This window comes from Oncorhynchus keta, unplaced genomic scaffold (assembly GCF_023373465.1).
Source record: "Oncorhynchus keta strain PuntledgeMale-10-30-2019 unplaced genomic scaffold, Oket_V2 Un_contig_537_pilon_pilon, whole genome shotgun sequence".
Lineage (NCBI taxonomy): Eukaryota > Metazoa > Chordata > Actinopteri > Salmoniformes > Salmonidae > Oncorhynchus > Oncorhynchus keta.
In genome coordinates this window covers 11,782-34,375 of record NW_026288261.1, presented here as the reverse complement: position 1 = coordinate 34,375, position 22,594 = coordinate 11,782, and the positions used below count along the sequence as shown (strand labels likewise).

Genomic DNA, 22,594 nt, shown 5'->3' with positions numbered 1-22,594 from the left:
ACTGACAAGCCCCTAACCCACAATGCAACAGCTGACTGACAAGCCCCTAACCCACAATGCAACAGCTGACTGACAAGCCCCTAACCCACAATGCAACAGCTGACTGACAAGCCCCTAACCCACAATGCAACAGGTGACTGACAAGCCCCTAACCCACAATGCAACAGGTAGGCTGGATACAGGGGTACCAGGTGATAACGAGGCTGGATACAGGGGTACCAGGTGATAACGAGGCTGGATACAGGGGTACCAGGTGATAACGAGGCTGGATACAGGGGTACCAGGTGATAACGAGGCTGGATACAGGGGTACCAGGTGATAACGAGGCTGGATACAGGGGTACCAGGTGATAACGAGGCTGGATACAGGGTACCAGGTGATAACGAGGCTGGATACAGGGGTACCAGGTGATAACGAGGCTGGATACAGGGTACCAGGTGATAACGAGGCTGGATACAGGGGTACCAGGTGATAACGAGGCTGGATACAGGGGTACCAGGTGATAACGAGGCTGGATACAGGGGTACCAGGTGATAACGAGCCTGTATACAGAACCCCCCTCTAGGAGGGATGGGAACCCCCTCTAGGAGGGATGGGAACCCCCTCTAGGAGGGATGGGACCCCCTCTAGGAGGGATGGGACCCCCTCTAGGACGGATGGGACCCCCTCTAGGAGGGATGGGACCCCCTCTAGGAGGGATGGGACCCCCTCTAGGAGGGATGGGAACCCCCTCTAGGAGGGATGGGAACCTGTGAGATGAGTGATGGTTGTTCTCAGTCTATGGGGTGTTGGTTTACCATGTAGTAAAACAAGGTTCTGTGTGTTACAGGCAGCTGCTATCCCTGTCCAGAGACGGTGGATGTGAAGTGTGTGTGTGAATCCACCTCTCTGACTGTTCCCTGTGGGAGGGAGAGGAGTACCAAGCCCCCACGCTGTAAAGAACTGTGCAGGTAACACACACACGGGACGACACACACACACGGGACGACACACACACACGGGACATCGTCCAGACACACACACGGGACGACACACACACACGGGACATCGTCCAGACACACACACATGGGACATCGTCCAGACACACACGGGACATCGTCCAGACACACACACTGGACGACACACACACACACTGCCATCAGGTAAAGAGAAATGTTCTTAATATGAGACTAATAAAATCTGTGGGAGCCTTAGACTGACTAATAAAATCTGTGGGAGCCTTAGACTGACTAATACAATCTGTGGGAGCCTTAGACTGACTAATAAAATCTGTGGGAGCCTTAGCCTGACTAATAAAATCTGTGGGAGCCTTAGACTGACTAATAAAATCTGTGGGAGCCTTAGACTGACTAATACAATCTGTGGGAGCCTTAGACTGACGAATAAAATCTGTGGGAGCCTTAGCCTGACTAATAAAATCTGTGGGAGCCTTAGACTGACGAATAAAATCTGTGGGAGCCTTTGACTAATAAAATCTGTGGGAGCCTTAGACTGACTAATAAAATCTGTGGGAGCCTTTGACTAATAAAATCTGTGGGAGCCTTAGACTGACTAATAAAATCTGTGGGAGCCTTAGACTGACTAATAAAATCTGTGGGAGCCTTAGACTGACTAATAAAATCTGTGGGAGCCTTAGACTGACTAATACAATCTGTGGGAGCCTTTGACTAATAAAATCTGTGGGAGCCTTAGACTGACTAATAAAATCTGTGGGAGCCTTAGACTGACTAATAAAATCTGTGGGAGCCTTAGACTGACTAATAAAATCTGTGGGAGCCTTAGACTGACTAATAAAATCTGTGGGAGCCTTAGACTGACTAATACAATCTGTGGGAGCCTTAGACTGACTAATAAAATCTGTGGGAGCCTTAGCCGGTAATTCGACCAGGATATGTTTTTAGGTATTTATATATATAACCCTTTATTTAACCAGGTATTTATATATATAACCCTTTATTTAACCAGGTATTTATATATATAACCCTTTATTTAACCAGGTAATTATATATATAACCCTTTATTTAACCAGGTATTTATATATATAACCCTTTATTTAACCAGGTAATGATATATATAACCCTAACCCTTTATTTAACCAGGTATTTATATATATAACCCTAACCCTTTATTTAACCAGGTATTTATATATATAACCCTTTATTTAACCAGGTATTTATATATATAACCCTAACCCTTTATTTAACCAGGTATTTATATATATAACCCTTTACTTAACCAGGTATTTATATATATAACCCTTTATTTAACCAGGTATTTATATATATAACCCTAACCCTTTATTTAACCAGGTATTTATATATATAACCCTTTATTTAACCAGGTATTTATATATATAACCCTTTATTTAACCAGGTATTTATATATATAACCCTAACCCTTTATTTAACCAGGTATTTATATATATAACCCTTTACTTAACCAGGTATTTATATATATAACCCTTTATTTAACCAGGTATTTATATATATAACCCTAACCCTTTATTTAACCAGGTATTTATATATATAACCCTTTATTTAACCAGGTATTTATATATATAACCCTTTATTTAACCAGGTAATTATATATATAACCCTAACCCTTTATTTAACCAGTTATTTATATATATAACCCTTTATTTAACCAGGTATTTATATATATAACCCTTTATTTAACCAGGTATTTATATATATATAACCCTAACCCTTTATTTAACCAGGTATTTATATATATAACCCTAACCCTTTATTTAACCAGGTATTTATATATATAACCCTTTATTTAACCAGGTATTTATATATATAACCCTTTATTTAACCAGGTAATTATATATATAATCCTTTATTTAACCAGGTATTTATATATATATAACCCTAACCCTTTATTTAACCAGGTATTTATATATATATAACCCTAACCCTTTATTTAACCAGGTATTTATATATTTAACCCTTTATTTAACCAGGTATTTATATATATAACCCTTTATTTAACCAGGTATTTATATATATAACCCTTTATTTAGCCAGGTATTTATATATATAACCCTAACCCTTTATTTAACCAGGTATTTATATATATAACCCTTTATTTAACCAGGTATTTATATATATAACCCTTTATTTAGCCAGGTATTTATATATATAACCCTAACCCTTTATTTAACCAGGTATTTATATATATAACCCTTTATTTAACCAGGTATTTATATATATATAACCCTTTATTTAACCAGGTATTTATATATATAACCCTTTATTTAACCAGGTATTTATATATATAACCCTTTATTTAACCAGGTATTTATATATATAACCCTTTATTTAACCAGGTATTTATATATATAACCCTTTATTTAACCAGGTATTTATATATATATAACCCTTTATTTAACCAGGTAATTATATATATAACCCTTTATTTAACCAGGTATTTATATATATAACCCTTTATTTAACCAGGTATTTATATATATAACCCTTTATTTAACCAGGTATTTATATAAATAACCCTTTATTTAACCAGGTAATTATATATATAACCCTAACCCTTTATTTAACCAGGTATTTATATATATAACCCTTTATTTAACCAGGTATTTATATAAATAACCCTTTATTTAACCAGGTATTTATATATATAACCCTAACCCTTTATTTAACCAGGTATTTATATATATATAACCCTAACCCTTTATTTAACCAGGTATTTATATATTTAACCCTTTATTTAACCAGGTATTTATATATATAACCCTTTATTTAACCAGGTATTTATATATATAACCCTAACCCTTTATTTAACCAGGTATTTATATATATAACCCTTTATTTAACCAGGTATTTATATATATAACCCTTTATTTAGCCAGGTATTTATATATATAACCCTTTATTTAGCCAGGTATTTATATATATAACCCTTTATTTAGCCAGGTATTTATATATATAACCCTAACCCTTTATTTAACCAGGTATTTATATATATAACCCTTTATTTAACCAGGTATTTATATATATAACCCTTTATTTAACCAGGTATTTATATATATAACCCTTTATTTAACCAGGTATTTATATATATAACCCTTTATTTAACCAGGTATTTATATATATAACCCTTTATTTAACCAGGTATTTATATATATATAACCCTTTATTTAACCAGGTAATTATATATATAACCCTTTATTTAACCAGGTATTTATATATATAACCCTTTATTTAACCAGGTATTTATATATATAACCCTTTATTTAACCAGGTATTTATATAAATAACCCTTTATTTAACCAGGTAATTATATATATAACCCTAACCCTTTATTTAACCAGGTATTTATATATATAACCCTTTATTTAACCAGGTATTTATATATATAACCCTTTATTTAACCAGGTATTTATATATATAACCCTTTATTTAACCAGGTAGGCCAGTTGAGAACAAGTTCTCATTTACAACTCCGACCTGGCCAAGATAAAGCAAAGCAGTGTGACACAAACAACACAGAATTACACAAACAAACATACAGTCAATAACACAATAGTGAAATCTATGTGCAGTGTGCAAATGTAGTAAGATTAGGGAGGTGAGGCAATAAATTGGCCGTCGTGACGAAATAATTCCGATTTCGCATTAACACTGGAGTGATGTGTTGTCTTCACTGTTATACAACAATGTGTTAAAGTGATATATTGGTTGTGATGTTGTTGTGATGTTGTTGTGATGTTGTTGTGATGTTGTTGTGATGTTGTGATGTTGTTGTGATGTTGTTGTGATGTTGTTGTGATGTTGTTGTGATGTTGTTGTGCTGTTGTTGTGATGTTGTTGTGATGTTGTTGTGATGTTGTTGTGATGTTGTTGTGATGTTGTTGTGATGTTGTTGTGATGATGTTGTGATGTTGTTGTGCTTTTGTTGTGATGTTGTGATGTTGTTGTGATGATGTGATGTTGTTGTGATGTTGTTGTGATGTTGTTGTGCTTTTGTTGTGATGTTGTGATGTTGTTGTGATGATGTGATGTTGTTGTGATGATGTTGTGCTTTTGTTGTGATGTTGTTGTGATGTTGTTGTGATGATGTTGTGATGATGTTGTGATGATGTTGTGATGATGTTGTGATGTTGTGATGTTGTTGTGATGTTGTTGTGATGATGTGATGTTGTTGTGATGATGTGATGTTGTTGTGATGATGTTGAGCTTTTGTTGTGATGTTGTGATGTTGTGGTGATGTTGTTGTGCTTTTGTTGTGATGTTGTGATGTTGTTGTGATGATGTTGTGATGTTGTTGTGCTTTTGTTGTGATGATGTGATGTTGTTGTGATGTTGTTGTGATGTTGTTGTGATGTTGTTGTGCTTTTGTTGTGATGTTGTGATGTTGTTGTGATGATGTGATGTTGTTGTGATGATGTTGTGATGTTGTTGTGATGATGTTGTGATGTTGTTGTGATGTTGTTGTGATGTTGTTGTGATGTTGTGATGTTGTTGTGATGTTGTTGTGCTTTTGTTGTGCTTTTGTTGTGCTTTTGTTGTGATGTTGTGATGTTGTTGTGATGATGTTGTGATGTTGTTGTGATGTTGTTGTGATGTTGTTGTGATGTTGTTGTGATGTTGTTGTGATGTTGTTGTGATGTTGTTGTGATGTTGTTGTGATGTTGTTGTGCTTTTGTTGTGCTTTTGTTGTGCTGTTGTTGTGATGTTGTTGTGATGATGTTGTGATGTTGTTGTGCTTTTGTTGTGATGTTGTTGTGCTGTTGTTGTGCTGTTGTTGTGATGTTGTTGTGATGTTGTTGTGCTGTTGTTGTGATGTTGTGTTGTTGTTGTGATGTTGTTGTTGTGATGTTGTTGTGGTGGTGATGTGATGTTGTGCTGTTGTTGTGCTGTTGTTGTGATGTTCTGGTGATGTTGTGGTGATGTTGTTGTGATGTTGTTGTGATGTTGTGGTGATGTTGTGGTGATGTTGTGGTGTTGTTGTGTTGTTGTTGTGTTGTTGTTGTGTTGTTGTTGTGATGTTGTTGTGATGTTGTTGTGGTGATGTTGTGGTGATATTGTGATGTTGTGATGTTGTGGTGATGTTCTGGTGATGTTGTGGTGATGTTGTGGTGATGTTGTGGTGATGTTGTGGTGATGTTGTGGTGATGTTGTGGTGATGTTGTGGTGATGTTGTGGTGATGTTGTTGTTGTGATGTTGTTGTGATGTTGTTGTGATGATGTTGTGATGATGTTGTGATGATGTTGTGATGTTGTGATGTTGTTGTTGTGCTGTTGTTGTGATGTTGTGATGTTCTGGTGATGTTGTTGTGATGTTGTTGTTGTGATGTTGTGATGTTGTTGTGATGTTGTTGTTGTGATGTTGTGATGTTGTGGTGATGTTGTGATGTTGTTGTGATGTTGTTGTGATGTTGTTGTGATGTTGTTGTGATGTTGTTGTGATGTTCTGATGTTCTGGTGATGTTGTGATGATGTTGTTGTGATGTTGTGCTGTTACATTTGAGATAAGTCATTATAGGGACAGACAAAAAAACACTGTCTACTCTAAATGATTATCATCCCACCAGGTCTCCCCCATCCTGCCACCACCCCAGCAGAGAGACCCATCGATGTCACCCTGGTCCCTGCCCTCCCTGTCGCCAGGCCTGTCTCCTGGCCCTGAAACGATGCCAACACCCCTGTCCCCAACCCTGCCACGACCAGGTTATGGTGAAGACCAGCGACAGGGTGAGTGTGTGTGTGTGTGTGCCATGCTGACAGGACAGTTTCGGAGAATGACTGAATGGTGGATGTTAGATTGGATCCACCAGGGGTGGCACCGATGCCAGGTCATCAACTCTGCTGTGGGGCGTGAGATTGGTCTGTAAAAATATAGTGGAGACTGTAGATTGCTTTATGAAGTGAGATCTGTCAGGAGACCGCTAGCCTGGAACGCCACCCATATGTTATTTATAGTGGAGATGGAAAATAACAAGGAGTCCTATTGGGGGCGGCAGGGTAGCTTAGTGGTTAGAGCGTTGGACTAGTAACCGGAAGGTTGCAAGTTCAAACCCCCGAGCTGACAAGGTAGGCCAGTTAACCCACTGTTCCTAGGCCAGTTAACCCACTGTTCCTAGGCCAGTTAACCCACTGTTCCTAGGCCAGTTAACCCACTGTTCCTAGGCCAGTTAACCTACTGTTCCTAGGCCAGTTAACCCACTGTTCCTAGGCCAGTTAACCCACTGTTCCTAGACCAGTTAACCAACTGTTCCTAGACCAGTTAGCCCACTGTTCCTAGACCACTGTTCCTAGACCAGTTAACCTACTGTTCCTAGGCCAGTTAACCCACTGTTCCTAGACCAGTTAACCTACTGTTCCTAGACCAGTTAGCCCACTGTTCCTAGACCAGTTAGCCCACTGTTCCTAGACCAGTTAACCCACTGTTCCTAGGCCGGTTAACCCACTGTTCCTAGACCAGTTAGCCCACTGTTCCTAGACCAGTTAACCCACTGTTCCTAGACCGGTTAACCCACTGTTCCTAGACCAGTTAACCCCACTGTTCCTAGACCAGTTAACCCCACTGTTCCTAGACCGGTTAACCCCACTGTTCCTAGACCGGTTAACCCCACTGTTCCTAGACCGGTTAACCCCACTGTTCCTAGACCAGTTAACCCCACTGTTCCTAGACCAGTTAACCCCACTGTTCCTAGACCAGTTAACCCACTGTTCCTAGACCAGTTAACCCACTGTTCCTAGACCAGTTAACCCACTGTTCCTAGACCAGTTAACCCACTGTTCCTAGACCAGTTAACCCACTGTTCCTAGGCCAGTTAACCCACTGTTCCTAGGCCAGTTAACCCACTGTTCCTAGGCCAGTTAACCCACTGTTCCTAGGCCAGTTAACCCACTGTTCCTAGGCCAGTTAACCCACTGTTCCTAGGCCAGTTAACCCACTGTTCCTAGACCAGTTAACCCACTGTTCCTAGACCAGTTAACCCACTGTTAGTATAGGGACCGGGTTAGTATAGGGACCGGGTTAGTATAGGGACCGGGTTAGTATAGGGACCGGGTTAGTATAGGGACCGGGTTAGTATAGGGACTGGGTTAGTATAGGGACTGGGTTAGTATAGGGGCTGGGTTAGTATAGGGACTGGGTTAGTATAGGGACTGGGTTAGTATAGGACTGGGTTAGTATAGGGACTGGGTTAGTATAGGGACCGGGTTAGTATAGGGACCGGGTTAGTATAGGGACTGGGTTAGTATAGGGACCGGGTTAGTATAGGGACCGGGTTAGTATAGGGACCGGGTTAGTATAGGGACCGGGTTAGTATAGGGACCGGGTTAGTATAGGGACCGGGTTAGTATAGGGACTGGGTTGGTATAGGACTGGGTTAGTATAGGACTGGGTTAGTATAGGGACTGGGTTAGTATAGGGACTGGGTTAGTATAGGTTAGTATAGGTTAGTATAGGGACTGGGTTAGTATAGGGACTGGGTTAGTATAGGGACCGGGTTAGTATAGGGACCGGGTTAGTATAGGGACCGGGTTAGTATAGGGACCGGGTTAGTATAGGGACCGGGTTAGTATAGGGACCGGGTTAGTATAGGGACTGGGTTAGTATAGGGACTGGGTTAGTATAGGGACTGGGTTAGTATAGGGACTGGGTTAGTATAGGGACTGGGTTAGTATAGGGACTGGGTTAGTATAGGGACTGGGTTAGTATAGGGACCGGGTTAGTATAGGGACCGGGTTAGTATAGGGACCGGGTTAGTATAGGGACCGGGTTAGTATAGGGACTGGGTTAGTATAGGGACTGGGTTAGTATAGGTTAGTATAGGGACTGGGTTAGTATAGGGACCGGGTTAGTATAGGGACCGGGTTAGTATAGGGACCGGGTTAGTATAGGGACCGGGTTAGTATAGGGACTGGGTTAGTATAGGGACTGGGTTAGTATAGGGACTGGGTTAGTATAGGTTAGTATAGGGACTGGGTTAGTATAGGGACCGGGTTAGTATAGGGACTGGGTTAGTATAGGGACTGGGTTAGTATAGGGACTGGGTTAGTATAGGGACTGGGTTAGTATAGGGACTGGGTTAGTATAGGGACTGGGTTAGTATAGGTTAGTATAGGGACTGGGTTAGTATAGGGACCGGGTTAGTATAGGGACTGGGTTAGTATAGGTTAGTATAGGGACCGGGTTAGTATAGGGACCGGGTTAGTATAGGGACCGGGTTAGTATAGGGACCGGGTTAGTATAGGGACCGGGTTAGTATAGGGACTGGGTTAGTATAGGGACTGGGTTAGTATAGGGACTGGGTTAGTATAGGGACTGGGTTAGTATAGGGACTGGGTTAGTATAGGGACTGGGTTAGTATAGGGACCGGGTTAGTATAGGGACCGGGTTAGTATAGGGACCGGGTTAGTATAGGGACCGGGTTAGTATAGGGACCGGGTTAGTATAGGGACTGGGTTAGTATAGGGACTGGGTTAGTATAGGTTAGTATAGGGACTGGGTTAGTATAGGGACCGGGTTAGTATAGGGACCGGGTTAGTATAGGGACCGGGTTAGTATAGGGACTGGGTTAGTATAGGGACCGGGTTAGTATAGGGACTGGGTTAGTATAGGTTAGTATAGGGACTGGGTTAGTATAGGGACCGGGTTAGTATAGGGACTGGGTTAGTATAGGGACTGGGTTAGTATAGGGACTGGGTTAGTATAGGGACTGGGTTAGTATAGGGACTGGGTTAGTATAGGGACCGGGTTAGTATAGGTTAGTATAGGGACTGGGTTAGTATAGGGACCGGGTTAGTATAGGGACCGGGTTAGTATAGGGACTGGGTTAGTATAGGGACCGGGTTAGTATAGGGACTGGGTTAGTATAGGGACTGGGTTAGTATAGGGACTGGGTTAGTATAGGGACTGGGTTAGTATAGGGACCGGGTTAGTATAGGGACTGGGTTAGTATAGGGACTGGGTTAGTATAGGGACTGGGTTAGTATAGGGACTGGGTTAGTATAGGGACTGGGTTAGTATAGGGACTGGGTTAGTATAGGGACCGGGTTAGTATAGGGACTGGGTTAGTATAGGGACTGGGTTAGTATAGGACTGGGTTAGTATAGGGACCGGGTTAGTATAGGTTAGTATAGGGACTGGGTTAGTATAGGGACCGGGTTAGTATAGGGACTGGGTTAGTATAGGGACCGGGTTAGTATAGGGACTGGGTTAGTATAGGGACCGGGTTAGTATAGGGACCGGGTTAGTATAGGGACTGGGTTAGTATAGGGACTGGGTTAGTATAGGGACCGGGTTAGTATAGGGACCGGGTTAGTATAGGGACCGGGTTAGTATAGGGACCGGGTTAGTATAGGGACCGGGTTAGTATAGGGACCGGGTTAGTATAGGGACCGGGTTAGTATAGGGACCGGGTTAGTATAGGGACCGGGTTAGTATAGGGACCGGGTTAGTATAGGGACCGGGTTAGTATAGGGACTGGGTTAGTATAGGGACTGGGTTAGTATAGGGACTGGGTTAGTATAGGGACCGGGTTAGTATAGGGACTGGGTTAGTATAGGTTAGTATAGGGACTGGGTAGTATAGGGACTGGGTTAGTATAGGGACCGGGTTAGTATAGGGACTGGGTTAGTATAGGGACTGGGTTAGTATAGGGACCGGGTTAGTATAGGGACTGGGTTAGTATAGGGACTGGGTTAGTATAGGGACTGGGTTAGTATAGGTTAGTATAGGGACTGGGTTAGTATAGGGACTGGGTTAGTATAGGGACCGGGTTAGTATAGGGACTGGGTTAGTATAGGGACTGGGTTAGTATAGGTTAGTATAGGGACCGGGTTAGTATAGGGACTGGGTTAGTATAGGTTAGAATAGGGACTGGGTTAGTATAGGGACCGGGTTAGTATAGGGACCGGGTTAGTATAGGGACCGGGTTAGTATAGGGACCGGGTTAGTATAGGGACTGGGTTAGTATAGGGACCGGGTTAGTATAGGGACCGGGTTAGTATAGGGACCGGGTTAGTATAGGGACCGGGTTAGTATAGGGACCGGGTTAGTATAGGGACCGGGTTAGTATAGGGACCGGGTTAGTATAGGGACTGGGTTAGTATAGGGACTGGGTTAGTATAGGGACTGGGTTAGTATAGGGACTGGGTTAGTATAGGACTGGGTTAGTATAGGTTAGTATAGGTTAGTATAGGGACTGGGTTAGTATAGGGACTGGGTTAGTATAGGGACCGGGTTAGTATAGGGACCGGGTTAGTATAGGGACTGGGTTAGTATAGGGACTGGGTTAGTATAGGGACCGGGTTAGTATAGGGACCGGGTTAGTATAGGGACTGGGTTAGTATAGGGACTGGGTTAGTATAGGGACTGGGTTAGTATAGGGACTGGGTTAGTATAGGGACCGGGTTAGTATAGGGACCGGGTTAGTATAGGGACCGGGTTAGTATAGGGACTGGGTTAGTATAGGGACCGGGTTAGTATAGGGACCGGGTTAGTATAGGGACTGGGTTAGTATAGGGACCGGGTTAGTATAGGGACCGGGTTAGTATAGGGACCGGGTTAGTATAGGGACTGGGTTAGTATAGGGACTGGGTTAGTATAGGTTAGTATAGGGACTGGGTTAGTATAGGGACCGGGTTAGTATAGGGACCGGGTTAGTATAGGGACTGGGTTAGTATAGGGACCGGGTTAGTATAGGGACTGGGTTAGTATAGGTTAGTATAGGGACTGGGTTAGTATAGGGACCGGGTTAGTATAGGGACTGGGTTAGTATAGGGACTGGGTTAGTATAGGGACTGGGTTAGTATAGGGACTGGGTTAGTATAGGGACTGGGTTAGTATAGGGACCGGGTTAGTATAGGTTAGTATAGGGACTGGGTTAGTATAGGGACCGGGTTAGTATAGGGACCGGGTTAGTATAGGGACCGGGTTAGTATAGGGACCGGGTTAGTATAGGGACTGGGTTAGTATAGGGACTGGGTTAGTATAGGGACTGGGTTAGTATAGGGACTGGGTTAGTATAGGGACCGGGTTAGTATAGGGACTGGGTTAGTATAGGGACTGGGTTAGTATAGGGACTGGGTTAGTATAGGGACTGGGTTAGTATAGGGACCGGGTTAGTATAGGGACCGGGTTAGTATAGGTTAGTATAGGGACTGGGTTAGTATAGGGACCGGGTTAGTATAGGGACTGGGTTAGTATAGGGACCGGGTTAGTATAGGGACCGGGTTAGTATAGGGACCGGGTTAGTATAGGGACCGGGTTAGTATAGGGACTGGGTTAGTATAGGGACCGGGTTAGTATAGGGACCGGGTTAGTATAGGGACCGGGTTAGTATAGGGACCGGGTTAGTATAGGGACCGGTTAGTATAGGGACCGGGTTAGTATAGGGACCGGGTTAGTATAGGGACTGGGTTAGTATAGGTTAGTATAGGGACTGGGTTAGTATAGGGACCGGGTTAGTATAGGGACTGGGTTAGTATAGGGACTGGGTTAGTATAGGGACTGGGTTAGTATAGGACTGGGTTAGTATAGGGACTGGGTTAGTATAGGGACCGGGTTAGTATAGGTTAGTATAGGGACTGGGTTAGTATAGGGACCGGGTTAGTATAGGTTAGTATAGGGACTGGGTTAGTATAGGGACTGGGTTAGTATAGGGACTGGGTTAGTATAGGGACTGGGTTAGTATAGGGACTGGGTTAGTATAGGACTGGGTTAGTATAGGGACTGGGTTAGTATAGGGACTGGGTTAGTATAGGGACTGGGTTAGTATAGGGACTGGGTTAGTATAGGGACTGGGTTAGTATAGGACCGGGTTAGTATAGGTTAGTATAGGGACTGGGTTAGTATAGGGACCGGGTTAGTATAGGGACTGGGTTAGTATAGGGACCGGGTTAGTATAGGGACCGGGTTAGTATAGGGACCGGGTTAGTATAGGGACCGGGTTAGTATAGGGACTGGGTTAGTATAGGGACTGGGTTAGTATAGGGACCGGGTTAGTATAGGGACCGGGTTAGTATAGGGACCGGGTTAGTATAGGGACCGGGTTAGTATAGGGACCGGGTTAGTATAGGGACCGGGTTAGTATAGGGACCGGGTTAGTATAGGGACCGGGTTAGTATAGGGACCGGGTTAGTATAGGGACCGGGTTAGTATAGGGACCGGGTTAGTATAGGGACCGGGTTAGTATAGGGACTGGGTTAGTATAGGGACTGGGTTAGTATAGGGACCGGGTTAGTATAGGGACCGGGTTAGTATAGGGACTGGGTTAGTATAGGTTAGTATAGGGACTGGGTTAGTATAGGGACTGGGTTAGTATAGGGACTGGGTTAGTATAGGGACCGGGTTAGTATAGGGACTGGGTTAGTATAGGGACTGGGTTAGTATAGGGACTGGGTTAGTATAGGTTAGTATAGGGACTGGGTTAGTATAGGGACTGGGTTAGTATAGGGACCGGGTTAGTATAGGGACTGGGTTAGTATAGGGACTGGGTTAGTATAGGGACCGGGTTAGTATAGGGACTGGGTTAGTATAGGTTAGTATAGGGACTGGGTTAGTATAGGGACTGGGTTAGTATAGGGACCGGGTTAGTATAGGGACCGGGTTAGTATAGGGACCGGGTTAGTATAGGGACCGGGTTAGTATAGGGACTGGGTTAGTATAGGGACTGGGTTAGTATAGGGACTGGGTTAGTATAGGGACTGGGTTAGTATAGGGACTGGGTTAGTATAGGGACTGGGTTAGTATAGGTTAGTATAGGGACCGGGTTAGTATAGGGACCGGGTTAGTATAGGGACTGGGTTAGTATAGGGACCGGGTTAGTATAGGGACCGGGTTAGTATAGGGACCGGGTTAGTATAGGGACCGGGTTAGTATAGGGACTGGGTTAGTATAGGGACTGGGTTAGTATAGGACTGGGTTAGTATAGGGACTGGGTTAGTATAGGGACTGGGTTAGTATAGGGACTGTGTTAGTATAGGACTGGGTTAGTATAGGGACTGGGTTAGTATAGGTTAGTATAGGTTAGTATAGGGACTGGGTTAGTATAGGGACTGGGTTAGTATAGGGACCGGGTTAGTATAGGGACCGGGTTAGTATAGGGACTGGGTTAGTATAGGTTAGTATAGGGACTGGGTTAGTATAGGACTGGGTTAGTATAGGGACTGGGTTAGTATAGGGACCGGGTTAGTATAGGGACCGGGTTAGTATAGGGACCGGGTTAGTATAGGGACCGGGTTAGTATAGGGACCGGGTTAGTATAGGGACCGGGTTAGTATAGGGACCGGGTTAGTATAGGACCGGGTTAGTATAGGGACCGGGTTAGTATAGGGACCGGGTTAGTATAGGGACCGGGTTAGTATAGGGACTGGGTTAGTATAGGGACTGGGTTAGTATAGGGACTGGGTTAGTATAGGTTAGTATAGGGACTGGGTTAGTATAGGGACCGGGTTAGTATAGGGACGGGGTTAGTATAGGGAATGGGTTAGTATAGGGACCGGGTTAGTATAGGACTGGGTTAGTATAGGTTAGTATAGGGACAGGGTTAGTATAGGGACCGGGTTAGTATAGGGACTGGGTTAGTATAGGGACTGGGTTAGTATAGGGACTGGGTTAGTATAGGGACTGGGTTAGTATAGGGACCGGGTTAGTATAGGTTAGTATAGGGACTGGGTTAGTATAGGGACCGGGTTAGTATAGGGACCGGGTTAGTATAGGGACTGGGTTAGTATAGGGACCGGGTTAGTATAGGGACCGGGTTAGTATAGGGACTGGGTTAGTATAGGGACTGGGTTAGTATAGGGACCGGGTTAGTATAGGGACCGGGTTAGTATAGGGACCGGGTTAGTATAGGGACTGGGTTAGTATAGGGACTGGGTTAGTATAGGGACTGGGTTAGTATAGGGACCGGGTTAGTATAGGGACCGGGTTAGTATAGGTTAGTATAGGGACTGGGTTAGTATAGGGACCGGGTTAGTATAGGGACTGGGTTAGTATAGGGACCGGGTTAGTATAGGGACTGGGTTAGTATAGGGACCGGGTTAGTATAGGGACCGGGTTAGTATAGGGACCGGGTTAGTATAGGGACCGGGTTAGTATAGGGACCGGGTTAGTATAGGGACCGGGTTAGTATAGGGACCGGGTTAGTATAGGGACCGGGTTAGTATAGGGACCGGGTTAGTATAGGGACCGGGTTAGTATAGGGACCGGGTTAGTATAGGGACCGGGTTAGTATAGGGACCGGGTTAGTATAGGGACCGGGTTAGTATAGGGACCGGGTTAGTATAGGGACCGGGTTAGTATAGGGACTGGGTTAGTATAGGGACTGGGTTAGTATAGGGACCGGGTTAGTATAGGGACCGGGTTAGTATAGGGACTGGGTTAGTATAGGTTAGTATAGGGACTGGGTTAGTATAGGGACTGGGTTAGTATAGGGACCGGGTTAGTATAGGGACCGGGTTAGTATAGGGACCGGGTTAGTATAGGGACCGGGTTAGTATAGGGACTGGGTTAGTATAGGGACTGGGTTAGTATAGGGACTGGGTTAGTATAGGTTAGAATAGGGACTGGGTTAGTATAGGGACTGGGTTAGTATAGGGACTGGGTTAGTATAGGGACTGGGTTAGTATAGGGACTGGGTTAGTATAGGTTAGTATAGGGACCGGGTTAGTATAGGGACTGGGTTAGTATAGGTTAGTATAGGGACTGGGTTAGTATAGGGACTGGGTTAGTATAGGGACCGGGTTAGTAGGGACTGGGTTAGTATAGGGACTGGGTTAGTATAGGGACTGGGTTAGTATAGGGACTGGGTTAGTATAGGGACTGGGTTAGTATAGGGACTGGGTTAGTATAGGGACTGGGTTAGTATAGGGACTGGGTTAGTATAGGGACTGGGTTAGTATAGGGACTGGGTTAGTATAGGGACCGGGTTAGTATAGGGACTGGGTTAGTATAGGGACCGGGTTAGTATAGGGACTGGGTTAGTATAGGGACTGGGTTAGTATAGGGACCGGGTTAGTATAGGGACTGGGTTAGTATAGGGACTGGGTTAGTATAGGGACTGGGTTAGTATAGGGACTGGGATAGTATAGGGACTAGTATAGGGACTGGGTTAGTATAGGGACTGGGTTAGTATAGGGTATAGGGACTGGGTTAGTATAGGGACTGGGTTAGTATAGGTTAGTATAGGGACTGGGTTAGTATAGGGACTGGGTTAGTATAGGGACTGGGTTAGTATAGGGACTGGGTTAGTATAGGGACTAGTATAGGGACTGGGTTAGTATAGGGACTGGGTTAGTATAGGGACTGGGTTAGTATAGGTTAGTATAGGGACTGGGTTAGTATAGGGACTGGGTTAGTATAGGGACTGGGTTAGTATAGGGACCGGGCTAGTATAGGGAGGACTGGGTTAGTATAGGACTGGGTTAGTATAGGGACTGGGTTAGTATAGGGACTGGGTTAGTATAGGGACTGGGTTAGTATAGGTTAGTATAGGGACTGGGTTAGTATAGGGACTGGGTTAGTATAGGGACTGGGTTAGTATAGGGACTGGGTTAGTATAGGGACTGGGTTAGTATAGGTTAGTATAGGGACTGGGTTAGTATAGGGACTGGGTTAGTATAGGGACTGGGTTAGTATAGGGACTGGGTTAGTATAGGGACTGGGTTAGTATAGGGACTGGGTTAGTATAGGGACTGGGTTAGTATAGGGACTGGGTTAGTATAGGGACTGGGTTAGTATAGGGACTGGGTTAGTATAGGGACTGGGTTAGTATAGGGACTGGGTTAGTATAGGTTAGTATAGGGACTGGGTTAGTATAGGGACTGGGTTAGTATAGGTTAGTATAGGGACTGGGTTAGTATAGGGACTGGGTTAGTATAGGGACCGGGTTAGTATAGGACTATAGGGACTAGTATAGGGACTGGGTTAGTATAGGGACTGGGTTAGTATAGGGACTGGTTAGTATAGGTTAGTATAGGGACTGGGTTAGTATAGGGACTAGGTTAGTATAGGTTATATAGGGACTGGGTTAGTATAGGGACTGGGTTAGTATAGGTTAGTATAGGGACTGGGTTAGTATAGGGACTGGGTTAGTATAGGTTAGTACTGGGTTAGTATAGGGACTAGGTTAGTATAGGTTAGTATAGGGACTGGGTTAGTATAGGGACTGGGTTAGTATAGGGACTGGGTTAGTATAGGGACTGGGTTAGTATAGGATAGGGACCGGTTAGTATAGGGACTGGGTTAGTATAGGGACTGGGTTAGTATAGGGACTGGGTTAGTATAGGGACTGGGTTAGTATAGGGACTGGGTTAGTATAGGGACTGGGTTAGTATAGGGACCGGGTTAGTATAGGGACTGGGTTAGTATAGGGGCTGGGTTAGTATAGGGACTGGTTAGTATAGGGACTGGGTTAGTATAGGGACTGGGTTAGTATAGGGACTGGGTTAGTATAGGGACTGGGTTAGTATAGGGACTGGGTTAGTATAGGTTAGTATAGGGACTGGGTTAGTATAGGGACTGGGTTAGTATAGGGACTGGGTTAGTATAGGGACTGGGTTAGTATAGGGACTGGGTTAGTATAGGGACTGGGTTAGTATAGGGACTGGGTTAGTATAGGTTAGTATAGGGACTGGGTTAGTATAGGGACTGGGTTAGTATAGGGACTGGGTTAGTATAGGTTAGTATAGGGACTGGGTTAGTATAGGGACTGGGTTAGTATAGGGACTGGGTTAGTATAGGTTAGTACTGGGTTAGTATAGGGACTGGGTTAGTATAGGGACTGGGTTAGTATAGGTTACTGGGTTAGTATAGGGACAGGTTAGTATAGGGACTGGGTTAGTATAGGGACTAGGTTAGTTAGTATAGGGACTGGGTTAGTATATAGGGACTGGGTTAGTATAGGGACTAGGTTAGTATAGGTTAGTATAGGGACTGGGTTAGTATAGGTTAGTATAGGGACTGGGTTAGTATAGGTTAGTATAGGGACTGTGTTAGTATAGGGACTGGGTTAGTATAGGTTAGTATAGGGACTGGGTTAGTATAGGGACTGGGTTAGTATAGGTTAGTATAGGGACTGGGTTAGTTGGGGACTGGTTATATGGGACTGGGTTAGTATAGGGACTAGGTTAGTATAGGTTAGTATAGGGACTGGGTTAGTATAGGGACTGGGTTAGTATAGGTTAGTATAGGGACTGGGTTAGTAGGGACTATTAGGGACTGGGTTAGTATAGGGACCGGGTTAGTATAGGGACCGGGTTAGTATAGGTTAGTATAGGGACTGGGTTAGTATAGGGACTGGTTAGTATAGGGACTGGGTTAGTATAGGGACTGGGTTGGTATAGGGACCGGGTTAGTATAGGTTAGTAGGGACTGGGTTAGTATAGGGACTGGGTTAGTATAGGGACTGGGTTAGTATAGGGACTGGTATAGGGACTGGGTTAGTATAGGTTAGTATAGGGACTGGGTTAGTATAGGGACTGGGTTAGTAGGTTAGGGACTGGGTTAGTATAGGGACTGGGTTAGTATAGGGACTAGTATAGGGACTAGGTTAGTATAGTATAGGGACTGGGTTAGTATAGGGACTTTAGTATAGGTTATAGGGACTGACTGGGTTAGTATAGGGACTGGGTTAGTATAGGGACTAGGTATAGGTTAGTATAGGGACTAGGTTAGTAGGTTAGTATAGGGACTGGGTTAGTAGTTGGGGAACAGCCTCAGTGTTGTGGTTTACATAATGATTATATCATTAGTTATGTCAGGACCAATCAGAACAGCTGATTCAGGATGTTTATCCTGGACTCCTCCATGTATGCTGGGATACTTCCTGTCTCAGATTGCTTGTTTTGCAGGTCCTAGCAGGCCCGTGGGAGCAGTCGTCAGAACCTGCGTTTGTCCGTAAGGCTCTCCCCTGCCCGCCCTGCCTGGTCCCTATACCCACGTATGTTACACACACACACACACACACACACACACACACACACACACACACAGTAACACGCACACACGCACACACACACAGTAAAACGCACACACACACACACACACACACACACACACACACACACACACACACACACACACACACACACACACACACACACACACACACACACACACACACACAGTAACAGAGCTGTACCATGGGGTGTCCAGACCGCTGCAGTAGTAGTTAGATAACCCCCCACGGCCAGCGGTTATCACCTCCCACGGCCAGCGGTTATCACCCCCACGGCCAGCGGTTATCACCCCCCTCCCACGGCCAGCGGTTATCACCCCCCTCCCACGGCCAGCGGTTATCACCCCCCCCGGCCAGCGGTTATCACCCCCCCCACGGCCAGCGGTTATCACCCCCCTCCCACGGCCAGCGGTTATCACCCCCCTCCCACGGCCAGCGGTTATCACCCCCCACGGCCAGCGGTTATCACCCCCCCCACGGCCAGCGGTTATCACCCCCACGGCCAGCGGTTATCACCCCCACGGCCAGCGGTTATCACCCCCCACGGCCAGCGGTTATCACCCCCCTCCCACGGCCAGCGGTTATCACCCCCCCACGGCCAGCGGTTATCACCCCCACGGCCAGCGGTTATCACCCCCCCGGCCAGCGGTTATCACCCCCCTCCCACGGCCAGCGGTTATCACCTCCCACGGCCAGCGGTTACCACCCCCCTCCCACGGCCAGCGGTTACCCCCCTCCCCGGCCAGCGGTTACCACCCCCCTCCCCACGGCCAGCGGTTATCACCCCCCCCCACGGCCAGCGGTTACCACCCCCCTCCCACGGCCAGCGGTTACCACCCCCTCCCACGGCCAGCGGTTACCCCCCACGGCCAGCGGTTATCACCCCCCTCCCACGGCCAGCGGTTATCACCCCCCTCCCACGGCCAGCGGTTATCACCCCCCTCCCACGGCCAGCGGTTACCCCCCCTCCCACGGCCAGCGGTTACCCCCCTCCCACGGCCAGCGGTTACCACCCCCTCCACGGCCAGCGGTTACCCCCCCCTCCCACGGCCAGCGGTTATTACCCCCCCTCCCACGGCCAGCGGTTATCACCCCCCCCCCACGGCCAGCGGTTATCACCCCCCCCCTCCCACGGCCAGCGGTTACCCCCCTCCCACGGCCAGCGGTTACCACCCCCCTCCCACGGCCAGCGGTTACCACCCCCTCCCACGGCCAGCGGTTATCACCCCCCTCCCCACGGCCAGCGGTTACCCCCCCCTCCCACGGCCAGCGGTTACCCCCCTCCCCACGGCCAGCGGTTATCACCCCCCACCCCTCCCACGGCCAGCGGTTACCCCCCCCACGGCCAGCGGTTATCACCCCCCTCCCACGGCCAGCGGTTATCACCCCCTCCCACGGCCAGCGGTTATCACCCCCTCCCACGGCCAGCGGTTACCCCCCTCCCCGGCCAGCGGTTACCCCCCTCCCACGGCCAGCGGTTACCACCCCCTCCCACGGCCAGCGGTTACCACCCCCCCCACGGCCAGCGGTTATCACCCCCCTCCCACGGCCAGCGGTTACCCCCCACCCCTCCCACGGCCAGCGGTTACCCCCCTCCCACGGCCAGCGGTTATCACCCCCCACCCCTCCCACGGCCAGCGGTTACCCCCCCCCCACGGCCAGCGGTTATCACCCCCACCTCCCACGGCCAGCGGTTATCACCCCCTCCCACGGCCAGCGGTTATCACCCCCACCTCCACGGCCAGCGGTTATCACCCCCTCCCACGGCCAGCGGTTATCACCCCCCTCCCACGGCCAGCGGTTATCACCCCCCTCCCACGGCCAGCGGTTATCACCCCTCCCACGGCCAGCGGTTATCACCCCCCTCCCACGGCCAGCGGTCATCACCCCCTCCCACGGCCAGCGGTTACCACCCCCTCCCACGGCCAGCGGTCATCACCCCCCTCCCACGGCCAGCGGTTATCACACCCCTCCCACGGCCAGCGGTCATCACCCCCTCCCACGGCCAGCGGTTATCACCCCCCTCCCACGGCCAGCGGTTATCACCCCCTCCCACGGCCAGCGGTTATCACCCCCTCCCACGGCCAGCGGTTATCACCCCCCTCCCACGGCCAGCGGTTATCACCCCCCCTCCCACGGCCAGCGGTTATCACCCCCCTCCCACGGCCAGCGGTTATCACCTCCCACGGCCAGCGGTTATCACCCCCTCCCACGGCCAGCGGTTGTCACCCCCTCCCACGGCCAGCGGTTATCACCCCCTCCCACGGCCAGCGGTTATCACCCCCTCCCACGGCCAGCGGTTATCACCCCCTCCCACGGCCAGCGGTTGTCACCCCCTCCCACGGCCAGCGGTTATCACCCCCACGGCCAGCGGTTATCACCCCCTCCCACGGCCAGCGGTTATCACCCCCTCCCACGGCCAGCGGTTGTCACCCCCTCCCACGGCCAGCGGTTATCACCTCCCACGGCCAGCGGTTATCACCTCCCCACGGCCAGCGGTTACCCCCCTCCCACAGCCAGCGGTTACCACCCCCTCCCACGGCCAGCGGTTATCACCTCCCACGGCCAGCGGTTACCCCCCTCCCACGGCCAGCGGTTATCACCTCCCACGGCCAGCGGTTACCCCCTCCCACGGCCAGCGGTTATCACCCCCCCCACACCCTCACACGACCAGCGGTTACCCCCACACACCCCCCCACACACCTCACACGGCCAGTGTCGTGACATGTGGTCATGCTGATGTGGTCCTAGAGTGCGTCACTGCAGGCAGCTGGGGGAGATAAAGACTGAACTCATATTGTCCTCTCTGTACAGGGCCTGTCTTGGAGAGCATGAGGTAAGCTGAGAACTTTTGGCTATTTACTTTCCACATCCCCCCCTTTCCCTCTCCCCTCACCGGGTCTCTCCCTCTCTCCTCACCGGGTCTCTCCCTCTCTCCTCACCGGGTCTCTCCCTCTCCCCTCACCGGGTCTCTCCCTCTCCCCTCACCGGGTCTCTCCCTCTCCCCTCACCGGGTCTCTCCCTCTCCCCTCACCGGGTCTCTCCCTCTCCCCTCACCGGGTCTCTCCCTCTCCCCTCACCGGGTCTCTCCCTCTCCCCTCACCGGGTCTCTCCCTCTCCCCTCACCGGGTCTCTCCCTCTCCCCTCACCGGGTCTCTCCCTCTCCCCTCACCGGGTCTCTCCCTCTCCCCTCACCGGCTCTCTCTCTCTCCACCGGGTCTCTCTCTCCATCTCTCTCTCTCTCTCTCTCTCTCCATCTCTCCATCTCTCCATCTCTCTCTCTCTCCATCTCTCCATTTCTCTCCATCTCTCTCCATCTCTCTCCATCTCTCTCCATCTCTCTCCATCTCCATCTCTCTCCATCTCTCTCCATCTCTCTCCATTTCTCTCCATTTCTCTCCATCTCTCTCCATCTCTCTCCATCTCTCTCCATTTCTCTCCATCTCTCTCCATCTCTCTCCATCTCTCTCCCTCTCTCTCCATCTCTCTCCCTCTCTCTCCATCTCTCTCCCTCTCTCTCCATCTCTCTCCATCTCTCTCCATCTCTCTCCCTCTCTCTCCCTCTCTCTCCCTCTCTCTCCCTCTCTCTCCCTCTCTCTCCCTCTCTCTCCATCTCTCTCCCTCTCTCTCCATTTCTCTCTCCCTCTCTCTCCATCT

At 47.6% G+C, this 22,594-nt stretch overlaps 1 protein-coding gene across 1 annotated transcript; it reads left to right on the top strand.

The window, feature by feature from the left end:
• Window positions 1-656: 656 nt before the first annotated feature.
• Window positions 657-22,049, top strand: LOC127925250 (NF-X1-type zinc finger protein NFXL1-like). The gene is made up of 5 exons (XM_052510126.1): window positions 657-751; window positions 834-950; window positions 6,557-6,716; window positions 18,831-18,919; window positions 21,752-22,049. The coding sequence occupies exons 1-5, from the start codon at window positions 657-659 to the stop codon at window positions 21,780-21,782; spliced, it is 492 nt and encodes a 163-aa protein (XP_052366086.1). The 3' UTR covers window positions 21,783-22,049.
• The last annotated feature ends 545 nt before the right edge of the window (window positions 22,050-22,594 follow it).